Here is a 13,642-nt window from a genome sequence, read left to right on the forward strand (position 1 = left end):
TGCATCAATCATCTGCCGCAGTCAAGAAATGGACGCGAGAAGGAATGCTGGCGCAATCATGCATCGAGATAGCTAGAGCATGGTCTTGTGCCACGCTCAGTATGTCCTCCAAACATCAGTACTGACTTGCAGGCCATGGGAGGGGTGGCCACTGACTGTACCTAGGCAAGGCGCGGGAAGCTCCAGGGGGTCGCCAATGGGTTTGGAGAGGCTTCTAGGCCGACAAATGAGGGCCGTGGGAGGCGCAAATGGGCGGGCGGCAGGGCCAGGGGATGCAATTAGTGCATTGGCATCCATGCAAGAGTGATGATGGTGGCATGGTGGTGGTGTTGAAGGTTTGTTAGTTTTGTGTGGGGTGTTGGTGTGCGCGCAGTGCGCACTGCGCCGCTTCACCGTCTGATCCTGTGTGTTTGCAAAGCAACTCGCGTGGGTGTCCAATCGTCGCTCGACCAGATCAAAAGCCCTACCGATCCCAACTTCCATCATCCTTACACAGAAAAGCCTCATCTATGTCCCTTGTTAGAATGCGTCTCTGCACTGGGTAGACTGGGGGACACCGCCATTTTCCTCGACTCCCTCATCTCCACTTCAGGTTTCGCCTCAAACAGAACCTCTCGGGTACCCACCACCACAGCATGCCCCTCCGGATCGTAGGCATTCACGGCCCGCTACCGTTCTCCTCTTTGCCCAGCTCCATTGTTGTCCGATATCCATCCTTGACTGGAGGATAAGGCAGGTTTTGTCGATTGAGGCGCACCCGGTTAACACTTCTTGGGACGCGGACAACTCTCAGCCACCTGTGTAGCCTTTCTATCGAAACTACCTACGCGGCTTCAACACTTTCAAATCGCCATCTTGGGCAACGGAACTCCTAGGTTGGGTCGATTGCGTAGCCTTCATTCACCTGTTGTGGGCTCGGGAAGGCAAAGGTTCATCCGTCTGTTGCATATGATGTGCTGATTTCGATCCGGGCTGTTTTCCTCTTACACGACCTACGCCCACTTGCGACACGATTCGAAACGCAACCACCCCAACTCCCAGCGCCCTACGATACGGGTTTCCTCAGGTGACGGTGCTTCGTCCAACACCACTTGACACCCGCTGTCCTTGCCCCAACAACATAACAAAGATTGTGCTCAATAGCCTTGATGTGTGGCCTGAGGTGCGCTGAAGATTTTGTATATAAGACTGGCTGGACTGCACGTGGGACAGTCTGGCAATGAGTACCTGGTCCTGCGTTAGGCTGCGACGTTGGGTCAGTTAAGATGACGCAAACTTGGCCGCCGTCCCCATGCGTGGAGGACGAAGAAGTGGCATTAGCGAGGGAACACATACCTGGCATCACTCTACATCAATTGAAAAGCGAGAATCAACCTGCAAGCAGTAGGGGCTCGGTGGATCAGTATCCCATCATCCTCGACAACAAAGCCCCGGTCCAATCTTGCCCACCCAAGGAGAGTGAGCTGGCGTCGGATGGCACATCTCCAGATTCTCATCGACAACCAATTGTCAACACGGAGACGAGGTTCGTCCTCGTGCCCTCTCAGCCTTTGGAATCTGAACCCGAAAAATTCCTGCAGACCGAGCCATTGCAACGATCTAGATCAACAACTCAGCTCCCAGAGCATGCTGGACCAAGGGGAAGACCTCAAGTCACAAGGATACACACAGATCTGGGGCCAGGCCTTGAGGGCATGCGGACAGGCCATCGCCGTGCTCCTTCTCCCTACGCTCATACTCCTGCTGGGTTGGGGGCAACGCTTTCTTCCGAGGCTCAACGTAACAGTACGTTGTTGACGCCGATGCATGCTCATGAGCCGAGAAGGTCCGTCTCTGTACATCCTAGAACAGGAGGATTGGACCGAGACAGCAGTGACTCCGATCGGAAATCCAAGACGAGAAGGAGAACAGAACGAAGTCGAAGTCGGGCTGCAAGGGAAAGCTTCTCTCATTCAGACAGGTCAGAATCTGAAAAGGTCAAGTCGTCGAAGCCCTCTGCGCGAAACGAAAGTCCCGACGGCAAATTCAGTCGGCGCGCTCATCGATATCGCAGCCCTGCTCCGTCGCAAGGAGGGTTTACCGGCTATACCTACACTGGCCAAGACCACATTACGCCTCCCCAGACCCCAAAGTTAAACGGAGACTCTGCACGATCGTCTGTAATTGACCATGCTACTGCCTCTGAACAGCCTGGCAACCGTCAGACGTCATCAAGGTTGACTGCGGATTCGCCATACACCTCTTCCGCTGAGGAAAGTCAAAGCCGTCGCCAGCGGTCAGTTGATGAGAGAAAGGCTGATCGAGGAGGCTTGTCGAGACGAAACTCGCGAAACTGGAGCGACAAGGACGAGAGACCGAAGCTAACCCGTACCCGCTCTCGGTACTATGGCACGTCGTCCAAAGACGAGTCGAACAAAGAGGAATATCCCTCAAGTGACCGACCATATCGTGAGGTCCAGCCAGCCCCCTCTGCTCGAACGACGTCCGGCATGGAGGACTTTCTCGAAGAGGCTTTCAAAGCGAATAAAAACAAACAACTCAACTATGAGGACAGCAATTCTCGCCATGTTTCTCCGCGCGGCTCCCCAGCGCACAGTCCGCCACAGACACCTCGAGGCGCCGACCGATCACCCAGAGACTATTTTGAACAGTCTCACTACGCGTCAAGGTCGTCTAAGCAACGGTCTCGTCCACAGTCGATTGACGACACACATTTCAAAGACATTAAGAATGTCACATCTCTTCTAGGAGCCGCAACATTGGGTGCTTCCCTAGCGGCTAAGGCGATCCCTGCCCTGTCTCGATCAAACACTTCGCAGTCTGTGGAGACACAAAGTAGTGGCTCTCAGAGTAGGCCAAGCAGCGGTCAGCGTTCAAGAAAGCCTTCTCCTGTTATGGAAGAGTCTCAGCCAGTGTATCAGAGCCTATCAAGGACGAATTCCGTTGTAGGTCGAAATGAGGGCACGAATGCGCGGACAACAACCTACACGATAAACGAAGACCGTTCAGCGTCCAAGAGTGTGCTGTACCCACCGGCGCCACCTGAGTCGCCCCGTACAGCGTCGAGATCATCTTCTTATTCCCATTCTCCTGAGCTGCGCCCTCCAGCCCCTTTCAGGGCCTTTTCAAGCGTGCCTGGTCAAGGGCATCAGCAGCCACATCACTTCCCTACCCAACCAGCGCTGATGTCGAGTCCAATGAACCTGGAGCTTCCGAGCATCTTGTCCAACAGCCCACCCAGACCAAACTCGTTGCCTCCGTGTCCGCGGTCGAGACCGGCAGCTGGACATCATGATTGGTACACAATTCGGGATATGTCATTCCTCGATTTTTGTCCGTCTTGCATGAGTTTTCTCGGCGCTACCCGCTTTCGCGACCATTTTGTCCCGAGCCTACCGAAAGAGCCCCGCCGGCCGATCGCTTGTGCGATGAGCTTCCTATGGCTTCGGGTTGCTTGGCTGCAATCGATACGACAAGACAGAAAGGATCTTATGCTTGTCTGGCAAATCGCCAATGGTCCGCCATCCGGGACCAAGCCATGCGCTGGTAGTAAGGCCGATGTGAGAAGATGGTATCATCTAACCGATCCTAGAACGAAAAAGCCCGTGGACAATTTCGACGTATGCTCCGCCTGCGTAAGAAATATTGACCTGATCTTTCCTGCGCTTCAATTCTGCGTATTCGATCGACCGCAGGAGAAGAAAGAGCAAGAGAAGATATGCAATCTGAACACAAACAGCCGTCATTTCTTGCCCATGCTGAACGAACTGGAGCGACTAGCTGAGCGCTCGAAGGAGACCATGAGGCACAGGGACTTTCAGGAGTTTGTGGATTTTGTTCGCCGCACTTCACGCAATCGACACTGTGTGAAGGACACCTTACTGGCAACCCAATCTTGGCACTACATCTCTGATCTTCCAGAGTTTACAATCTGTGAAGAGTGTTATGAGGAAGTTGTGTGGCCTCTCAGGGATCGACCGATTGCACGAGACGTCTCCAAGACACTCAAACTTGTGCCCATTTTGCGCAAAAACTCTTTACTTCGAGGAACAAGTTGCCAACTTTACAGTGATCGCATGAGAAGGATTTTCCATGATGCGGTGAACCGGAACGATTTTGAGAGCTTGAAGTCGGCAGCTAGGTACCGCTACAATATGGAGCATCGGTTGCAGGAGATGCACAAATTGTACGAAATGGATTTGCAAGCCGGCATCGATCGGAGATCGGAGATGGAGAAGAACATTTCCATCTGGAAGTCTATCGAATAATGACTGATGCGAGCACGGATTCAGGACTGGGGGGATATGGGGAAAATCCGGGGGCACAGGGGTTGGGTTCGATTTCTGGGGAGCAGTCAAGCAGGCTAAACTTATCACACAACATCTGAATATTGAAATGGATGACAACGGTCGGCGTCCACGTGAAAGAGAGATCTCCTGCCAGAGAGATAGACGTGTTATGTGAAGACTATGCCACCATCCACAACGATAGTTTGGCCAGTAACAAAATCCGAGTCAGGACCACATAAGAAGCCGCCAACAACCTTGCTCACATCTTGGGGTACGCTCACTCTGCCCATAGCCGTCATTTCGAGACTCAGCCTCGCCGCAACCTCTCCAGGCTGTTTCCCCTCCATCTCGGCAAGTTTTCGATCAATCTTGTCCATCATATCTGTCCCGACTATCCCAGGGGCATAGCAATTGACACTGATCTTGTGTTTGGCCATTTCCATAGCGAAGACCTGAGTAAGACCCCGAACAGCCCATTTTGACACTGAATAGTGCGGGAGAAGCGGAAATGGCTTCAACGCCAGAATCGAAGCTGCTCCGATGATCTTGTATCCCGTACTGCCCGGGGGAGCTGGCCCCTGCGCAATCATCTGTTTAGCGGCGTTTGTATAACAATGCCATACTCCCAGGAAATTGACATTGAAAATCTTGACTACCTCCTCCTCCGTGATTTCTAGGATCGGCTTGACTTGCGCGATTCCTGCGTTAGCTATCATGACCGTTAGGGGGCCAAGCCTCCTGACCGATTCTTGGATCAGGGCCTGGACCTCGATGCTTTGGGATACGTCTGCGACGAAGCCTATGGCAGTCCCCGGGCCATGGGTGTCGTTCAGTTCGGCGACCAGTTTATCGACCTCCGGCCGACTTGCCGCGACATCGTTGATGCAGACCGCATAATTCTCGGCTGCTAGTCGTCGAGCGATTGCTTCACCACTGCACCGGACGCATGTTCGATCAGCAAAGGCCGGTCTCAGCTGGACAAATCGAACTGGAAGAGAACCTACATCCCGCGCGCTGAACCAGTCACGATGGCTGTCCGTTTTGCCATGGTGTTTATCTTGAATCAAGACTGAATGGTTAAGAAAAGGGGGGATAGTCGGATTTTGTGGGCCTGCTCTATGCCCATCCACATGCATGCAATGACCTGAACCGGGGGTAATTGTAAGAATCAAGAACGCCCTTCTGCTACTACAAAAGCGGCAGGCTTCGACACGGCGATCTTCACGGGCGCTGGGACGGTTGCCGACCCCGGTCCCGCCCTCAGCGATTCCAAGATACCTGATGTAAGCTGACAAGCTTAGAACTTGGAGACCTCGGCCGGACCGGATTTCCTGGCCCAGCTACGGGCATATCCGGCAGTCCGGAGCGTGGCATGGGTATTTCAAGTAGGGAATGTGTGAGAAGCTCAAAATCTTTATGCCGACCCTGCTTTCTCGCTGGTTCGCAATCCGTGGGGGCTGGAGGGTGAGTCGAAGTCCTTATCATTAATAAGAGGCTTTCGACCTCTCCTCGTAGTACCATAAGGGAAGTCATAATAATGTATTCGGTATTCGGGGCTCCACGCCATAAGTAATCTAAGGAATACCTATTATGCGTAGTTCCGTCTTGAGGCACCCAAAGAGGTCTTGCTGACTAATGTCGATAGTCTCAGGACTTACATCCTGGCAGAACTTGGTGAGCCTTCGGTTCGTTGTTTTCATGAGTGTCGACTACTAAGGTTTTGCTGTGGCATTCTCTTCCTCTGTAGGAGTTATAGGGCGTGCCGCAACCACTGTGGTGGCGTAGTGAAGGAGGAAAGGGTTGGTGTAGCTGTGGTAAAGTCCTCATTAGGGGCAACGTACCTAATTGGCTGTGCAAATCCTTTCGAGACTACCTCGGCGTCTTGGCACCCCCGCGCCAGGTCACGTGGAAAGCTTTTCCAGAGGTAAACCTATGCGCGGGATCCCGCTCAAGCAAATACGCTCGACCGTTGCTCCAAACGCGGCGGACTCCTTTGGCTCTCTCATATCTGCAAGTAGGGCCGATTCGGTCGCTAGTACTATGTCGGCCCCGGTCGTGATCGCACGCGCGTGCCAGGAATGCAACAGGAAAAAAACGAGATGCGACATGCGACGGCCCATTTGCGGTCTCTGTCAGCGGACGGGCAATATCTGCACCTTCCCCAACAAGCGCAATAGTAAGGCCAGGGGAAATCGACCGAATCAGCAGAGCCAGACCTTACAGGACCGAGTGTCTCGAATCGTCAACTGGTTGGAGTCGAATCCAGAAGTCTTGAAACAGATCCAACAGGGACAGAGCCTCCAAGACCCAGCTTCACCCTTCTCCGCCGGACTGTTGAAAATCCTGACCAGTTCTGAAAGTGCTCTTGAAAATACTCTCTTTTCGAATATCGGCCAGCCGACAGCGTATCCATCCAACGGCACTACGTTGCCGCCGCCTGCCAATGGCGCTGGAACTCCTCAATCGACGACCTCGCCCCTGAGAGCTCAACCCGACGAGCTGTTGGCAAAGACGTCCCAGGCAAACAATTGCCCAATCTCGTACGACGACGCTATGTCTTTGATGAAAGTGTTTTTCGAGCAGATTCAACCGTGTCTACCACTCCTGCATGGACCGCGCTTCCGTGCCCGCTACTCAGACCGCCTCTCGCATTCTTCTTCAAATCAGCCTGGGGCAGATTGTCTGGATGGTCTCGAGCTAGATGAGAAGCTTCTCCTCTGTAGTATGTTCAGTTTGAGCGCGCAAGAAGCGCCAGCGAGCTTGTCGGAAACCAGTCCAATCTCAGGGCACCCCGAATGTCTGCGTCACCGTGCTCACCAATTCTACAACGACGCGAAGAACATGAACCCGACATTAACATACCTCCAGGGGTGTATAGTACAGGCTTTCACCTTGTACACCTCGGGCTTTTCCGCGCAGGGCTGGATCTTGGTTGGCGTTTGCGTTCGCCTGGCCTACGAACTGGGGCTATCCGAGATCGACGACGCTGACAATCCTTTCACAGCCTCCAAGGACTGGGTGGAAGTAGAAGAGCTCCGAAGAGCCTGGTGGCTAGTTTGGGAGCTGGACACCTTCGGCTCTTCTGTCTTCAAGAAGCCCTTTTCCGTTGACCGGCAGCAGTTTACAGTGAAGCTGCCCATTTCCGATCGGTTCTGGTTCAACGAACAACCATGTGCTTCCGCTCTGCTGCTCACACGTCCAGGCCAGCCATGGAAATCCCTTGAAAATTGTGAGAACCAGAGTGAGAGAGCTTGGTTCTTGATCGCCAACCACCTCCTCTCAGTAGCGTATGGCTACTGGAAAGGAAAGCAGGGAATTTCGACTACCGAAAAGGCCATTCTCGAAAACGATATCAGCTGTCTCAAGTTTGCATTACCACGAAAGTTCGACATTGTTACCCAGGCCTTGTGCTGGGACGAAACTAACTACGTGGAGAACAATTGGATCCTTGGAACTCAACTATTTATCGCCTCCGCGACCTTTATGATCTCCGCCACCAGTGTGAACGACTTCGTACGCTCAAACAACTCCTCACCGAGTGGGATGGATATAGACTCGGCCTTGATTGAACGCACCTTCTCAATATCACGGATCCTGAGTCGCTGGGCGCCTGAGTACATAGGCCGTGCTCACCCATTTCTGCCATGTTCTCTCATGCCACCATCTAGGCCGTGGCCTCGGCTGCACACCGAACCAGCATTGTGCCAATCCACTGAAGATCTAACGACGCTGGCCTTGAAAAGATTTGCAGAGAGGTGGAAGCTGGCATCATCCATTCTGGGCAAGTTCGCAGCGCTCTTGTTGGTGTCCGCTGCCCCGCTAATAAACATGTTCCACAGATATCCAAAGGATTGTGCGCAAAGGTTCTCCCCTTAGCTCCGACGAGTTTGCGCTGGCCAGACGCTACGCCATCTTCTTTCCAACTCTGATGACGTTGGATGTGACCACGGGTTCGTCGGACGGCCAGATCCCAGCAATTCCGCAGACTCAGGAATTGCAAACGGTAGAGCAAGTGTCTCCCCCGGGGTTTCAGCAAGGAGTGGTAGCTTTACCAGCTTCCACTATGTCTAATCCCGGAGAGATGGCTTTTCCTGGCCTGTCTCCATTCAGCATGGATATGTTCCCCATGGAGTGGGAGAAATTCCGCGAAACATGGGCCACCGAGCTTTCGTGAGCGGACCTACCTGGGATGGAAGATTGTCTTATCATATCTACAGCCGTTAACGGCCCTCTTTCCTCCCTCAAGTTGGAGACACACAATGTGCAAATATCCATCATTGACCTACTTTGCAAGGTATGCGACGGCTACCGTTTACAAATTATGGTCCATTAGTTATCAAATCATCACCCAGGATTGTACGATACCCAGATGAGCCAAAAAATACTCGAACACTCTCGTCTCAGCTGGAGCCTCACAGAATCCAGCACTTCTTTCGACAGACAATTGCTCCCCTGGCGACAGAGGGCATCTCACCCTGACGCCCTGGAACCAGTAATCGAGCCAGCTAGGCAAGCGTAGTGACTACGGTGCCGCCGATATCTGGTGCGAGCACCTAATCTGGGAGCAAGGAATCTTATCACATCGCATCACATGATGCCAGGACTGTCTACCGAGCGAGCCTTATGGCTCTCGTATCCTCTTCTCTCCTCCGGTGGTCCTTTAGACAACTCACAGAGAGATCTATTGCCCCTTGAGACCATTTAGACCATTCTTTCCTCACTTTCCGGGCTACCATCACCATCGCCGATCGAGTTGACCTGGTGGAATGATCCCGGACCCTTTTAGCAAAACTCTTCCCTTCGCACCGACCGCCGGTTCTATCAGTCGCAGAGCAAAGTCTCGCATCAAAAGCTCTTTGGAGCTGGGAAGAGAGGTGCGATGTGATACCTTGGTCGTTTCAGGAATGATTATATCAAAACGCGAGGCTATAACTACATACCACCTACGTTGGCATCGAGGTGGGTGTGCAGATACTGTCACAATATTGAGCGCATATTGTAGAATCTCAGCGGCGACGAATGTTTATCCATGGCATAGGCAAACAGTAACCTACCTGTGCTGTGATGGCATAGCACCTGGCCGGAGTCGAGGTCGAGACATTCTGAAAACAAGTCCTCTATCGATTTGTATATGGACTAAGTGGTCTATACAAAACGACCCACGTCTGATACGGGTTTCTATACGACATTCTTGACAACTTCGAAATCGAATGGGGTTGACCAGCTTCTGCGGATCGGGATTGCCTTCTGGGCTGCTAACCTTGGTGACCACTCAATCTTCAAACTTTGCCTGGCCTTCATCCTCAGACCGAACCAGATTCTTGAACCCCATGATGCTGTCTCTGTTGGTCTTTCCTTACCTCAAATCCAAACCATCTCTTCTCTCAAATTATGCACCAATCTAAAAGGATGCCTTGAGTCTGAAACTGAAGACAATCCCAATCAGGCTACTAGGGTAGTATTAGAGATTGAACGAGCTCGAGTTCTCGTGATACGGAAAGCCTACCTACCGTCAACCGGGGGGCCGGCTTTCACCGTCCGTTGCCTGGACCCACGAATTTGCCTCGCGGTGAAGGGGCCTTATGCCGAGAGATTATTAAAAGATCCGGCTATTCAGAGAGGCACCGCTTGTATGCCTTTGGTCGCTCAACCGTGAAGATTTACTCCAGCTTTGGGGTTTAGGCCTCTGCAGTATTCTGAAAGATTTGCGGAGTTGACGAGGCCTCGGAGGCACATCATACTTCTCATAATTGGCGCACCTCGACAGAGAACGGCAGTCTTTCCTTGCATCTCCGGACTACTTGAAAGAAACTGAGCAGGCAAAAATGGCGCAGGTCCGAGTGACTCGACTCGCTTTTGTGCACTACCAGCACCCTGACCTCGAAAAAGCGTTGAAATTCTTCTCTGACTTCGGCACAGTCGAGGAACAACGAACTCCAGACAAAGTATACCTCCGAGGATTTGGCATTGATCCGTATATATACGTAGCAGAACAATCGCCGGACTCGAAACGACACTTTGTTGGCGGATACTGGGTTGTCTCGAGCGAAGAAGATCTCAAGAAGGCCGCATCCCAGCCGGGAGCATCTGCCATATACGACAACGACGGACCTGGGGGTGGGAAAGTGGTCACTGTACGCGACCCCTGCGGCTTCCTTGTCGGTTTTGTCTTCGGCCAGCAGCTGCGCAATTATGATGGCACCACCGGCTTGCTCGAGCAGACAAGTCCTACGACAAACTCTCCCTTTGATAAGCCCCGCAAGGGCAATGTGCGGCGGTACCGCAACGGCCCTAGTCCAGTCCACAAGCTTGGGCATTATGGATATGTCGTACCCCGATCAAAGTTCATGGAAACTCTGGATTGGTACCACCGTCTGATGAACTTGAAGCCGACCGATACGGTCTACGATCCGAAAACGCTCGAGGACGAAACCACGTTCAACCACATTGATCTGGGAGACGAGTATACTGACCACCATGTAAGTCCTGAGCCTTTATAATCCTGACCGAGCCTCTTCTACGGATCAGCAGAAGACTGAGAGTGTGCCTTTACAGTCATTCTTCCTCGCCGCCGGACCAGACCACAAACCTGCACATATCCACCACTCCAGCTTCGAGATCAGTGATTTTGATACACAGAACCTGGGCCACGACTGGCTCCGGCTGCACGGCTGGACCAATTGCTGGGGCATCGGACGGCATGTCCTTGGAAGCCAGATCTTTGATTACTGGTGAGTGGGATTCACCTATACCTCTCTCTTTCACTGAGACTAGGCTCCTCTGCTTTTGGATCTACGATTAGTTGCCAGTTTTGCTACCCACGATTAACGTTTGGATTTCATCATTCAGGTTTGATGCTTCAGGCAATATCGTGGAGCACTATGCGGACGGAGACCTCGTAAACCAACACACGCCCTGTGGCCGAGAGCATGCCGCTCCCGGTACGCTTCACGTTTGGGGCCCTAACGTGCCTCTGGCAATGCTCACAGGTCGTATGGAGGACGCTGGCAAGACGCTGAATGCCATGCCAGATGTGGAGTCTTCGAAGCCCGCCGACTTTGGTGATACTACAAATCCTGCAGGGCAAATCAAGGTCGCGGCAGCTTGAGGAGTCATGATTAATACAACGTGGCCGCCAATAAAGACAGCGAAACATGGCATTGCATGAATCAGAGCACTGGAGCAAGCAAGGTCAAGTTGGACAACCCTTTTTACGGTCAGTCAATTTTATATCACAGAACATTAGGATTGTAGAAATACTAGAAGTTGTGCTCTCGAAATCTACATACCAATTGTCCGTGCTCGAATTTGAGTAATTCGGATATTGTTTTCTTCACAAGTTGGCGTCATAACAATCAGATACTCGAGCGGCCGCCACTGATATGCCGCACACAAACGATCTTCGCCTTACGGTATGTCGTCCCCTTATCCCCATGTACCTTCTTCCCCGACGTACCCACGTACGTATTTTCGCCTTCCTCCTCCCAGCGGTCTGGGCATAGACCAGAGAGGAGAAACGGCACGAAACTCGGCACCATCGAGAAATACCTGAGCTTGAGATTCCAAATCAAGCCGCGTATCGTCGAAGTTCAATACGTAGGCAGTAGTCAGCAAACCATCTTCATCAGGATGAACTCGACACTCACGCCTGTAAAGACCGTGTTTTGACCGGTTCCGGGCCGGTCTCGAGACTGATAGAAATACCCCACATTCTCTACCTTTTCGGCTGTCTAAACCTCTTTGGGAGTTGGATCTTGAAAGCAGCGGGATTTTGCGACTAGTTTCGGGCTGACAAGCATGGATGCGGACGAATTGATGGAAAGGCTCTCGACCCTGGTGGCATTGAACGACATTTTCTTTCTTTCTTTTGAAGTACAGGTGCCCCTGGCAAACCAAGCCCTGAGGCGCATTTCCTGAGGGTGGCAGATACTTGGAGAGTTTCCATCATGTCTGAGCATTTGAGAGTCATCTTCGGCGCCGTACCCATAGGGAACGACCCGCCGTTCATCGACGAAGACAATATCCAGTTGGCGTTTTCGTTGCTCGAGAAACATCACGTCGACACTATCGACACGGCGCAGTTATACGGCAGATCTGAGCAGCGGCTGGGCGAGATCAAGGCGGGCGAGAGGTTCCTAATCGACACGAAATGGTTGGGCGGGTGGGAGCCAGGGTCGGGCAGCAAAGAGAACATCGTCCGGGCTGCGCGCGAGAGCCTCGAGAGGCTGGGAGTAAAGCAGGTTAGTTGTCAATGTCGTCTGCGAGGTGGCTCTCGAACCAAAACCGTGGCGTCGTGACCATCGTGTTGGTCATAATAATCTTCACTTGATATTCAAATCATGCTCATGTTCTTTCGTAGGTCAACATCTTCTACCTCCATTCTCCAGACGCTCAGACCCCGATCGAAGAGACCCTCGAGGGTGTCAACCAAGTCTACCAAGCTGGCCTGTTCAAGCGCTTTGGCCTGTCCAACTTTACCGCCGCGGACGTTGAAAAGGCCTATGGCATCTGTAAGTCGAGAGGATGGGTCCTCCCTACGGTATACCAGGGAAACTATAGCCCCGTGGCCCGGCTCCAGGAGACGCTGCTATTCCCGGCCCTCCGCCGGCTCGGGATCTCCTTCTACGCCTACAGCCCGCTCGCCGGGGGGCTCTTGACCAAGACGGCGCAACAGGTCATCGACGGCGTGGGTCGCTTTGCCGACGACCACCCCGGCGGCAACCATTTCCGGAGGATGTTCCACAAACCGTCCTATCTGGAGGCGCTGACCAAGTGGGAGGCCATCGCGGCCGAGCAGGGCTGCACCCGCGCCGAACTGGCGTATCGCTGGGTCGCGGCCAACTCGGCGCTCGACCCAGAAAAGGGCGACGCAATCGTCATCGGTGCCAGCAGCGTGGAGCAGCTCCGACAGACGTTGGAAAGCATAGAACGCGGCAAATTGAGCGAGAAGGCCAGCCAGGGGATCGACGAGATCTGGGAAGGGATCAAGCATGAGGCCGCTCTGGATGTGTTTAACCAATGAAAATGACTTTTACAAGCTGGACGTGCACGACAGCATGCGTAACAAAACGTGCGGGCAGATATTCATCAGGAATCAGTCAGCTATTTGGTACTGATGTTGTCACGGCTCCCTACCGGCAGAGCTGCTTTGCAATATGTCTATCTGGAGCCATGGTGCCAACGACTGGCTATCCAAAGAAAAGTAGGACGATCAATTAATAGATCAGTAGCCTATAGACTGTGGCTTTTATATGTTCCCTATTGAAGGCTGGAGTTTTGGCGCGGAACGGCCGTCTGGCGCCGTCCCAAGGCGGGCAATAGACCAACTGTGCCGCCTGTACATAGTAGATAGT

The 13,642-nt window shown here is 52.8% G+C and overlaps 5 protein-coding genes across 5 annotated transcripts; 4 read left to right on the top strand and 1 right to left on the bottom strand.

Annotated features, from left to right (window-relative positions):
* Positions 1-456: 456 nt before the first annotated feature.
* PV07_01162 (uncharacterized protein) lies at positions 457-4,948 on the top strand. The gene has a single exon (XM_016387672.1). The coding sequence runs from the start codon at positions 1,266-1,268 to the stop codon at positions 4,266-4,268; it is 3,003 nt and encodes a 1,000-aa protein (XP_016254600.1). The 5' UTR covers positions 457-1,265; the 3' UTR covers positions 4,269-4,948.
* PV07_01163 (uncharacterized protein) lies at positions 4,457-5,337 on the bottom strand (the record flags this gene model as incomplete). The annotated part of the gene is made up of 2 exons (XM_016387673.1): positions 4,457-5,222; positions 5,294-5,337. The coding sequence occupies 2 exons, from the start codon at positions 5,335-5,337 to the stop codon at positions 4,457-4,459; spliced, it is 810 nt and encodes a 269-aa protein (XP_016254601.1).
* Positions 5,338-6,395: 1,058 nt separating this feature from the next.
* Positions 6,396-8,592, top strand: PV07_01164 (uncharacterized protein; the record flags this gene model as incomplete). The annotated part of the gene is made up of 2 exons (XM_016387674.1): positions 6,396-8,070; positions 8,129-8,592. 2 exons carry the CDS (start codon positions 6,396-6,398, stop codon positions 8,461-8,463), a joined length of 2,010 nt encoding a protein of 669 aa, XP_016254602.1. The 3' UTR covers positions 8,464-8,592.
* Positions 8,593-10,114: 1,522 nt separating this feature from the next.
* Positions 10,115-11,510, top strand: PV07_01165 (uncharacterized protein; the record flags this gene model as incomplete). The annotated part of the gene is made up of 3 exons (XM_016387675.1): positions 10,115-10,768; positions 10,845-11,020; positions 11,139-11,510. 3 exons carry the CDS (start codon positions 10,115-10,117, stop codon positions 11,395-11,397), a joined length of 1,089 nt encoding a protein of 362 aa, XP_016254603.1. The 3' UTR covers positions 11,398-11,510.
* Positions 11,511-12,235: 725 nt separating this feature from the next.
* On the top strand, positions 12,236-13,311 carry PV07_01166 (uncharacterized protein; the record flags this gene model as incomplete). The annotated part of the gene is made up of 2 exons (XM_016387676.1): positions 12,236-12,529; positions 12,649-13,311. 2 exons carry the CDS (start codon positions 12,236-12,238, stop codon positions 13,309-13,311), a joined length of 957 nt encoding a protein of 318 aa, XP_016254604.1.
* Between the last annotated feature and the right edge of the window lie 331 nt (positions 13,312-13,642).

This window comes from Cladophialophora immunda, assembly GCF_000835495.1.
Source record: "Cladophialophora immunda strain CBS 83496 unplaced genomic scaffold supercont1.1, whole genome shotgun sequence".
Classification (NCBI taxonomy): domain Eukaryota; kingdom Fungi; phylum Ascomycota; class Eurotiomycetes; order Chaetothyriales; family Herpotrichiellaceae; genus Cladophialophora; species Cladophialophora immunda.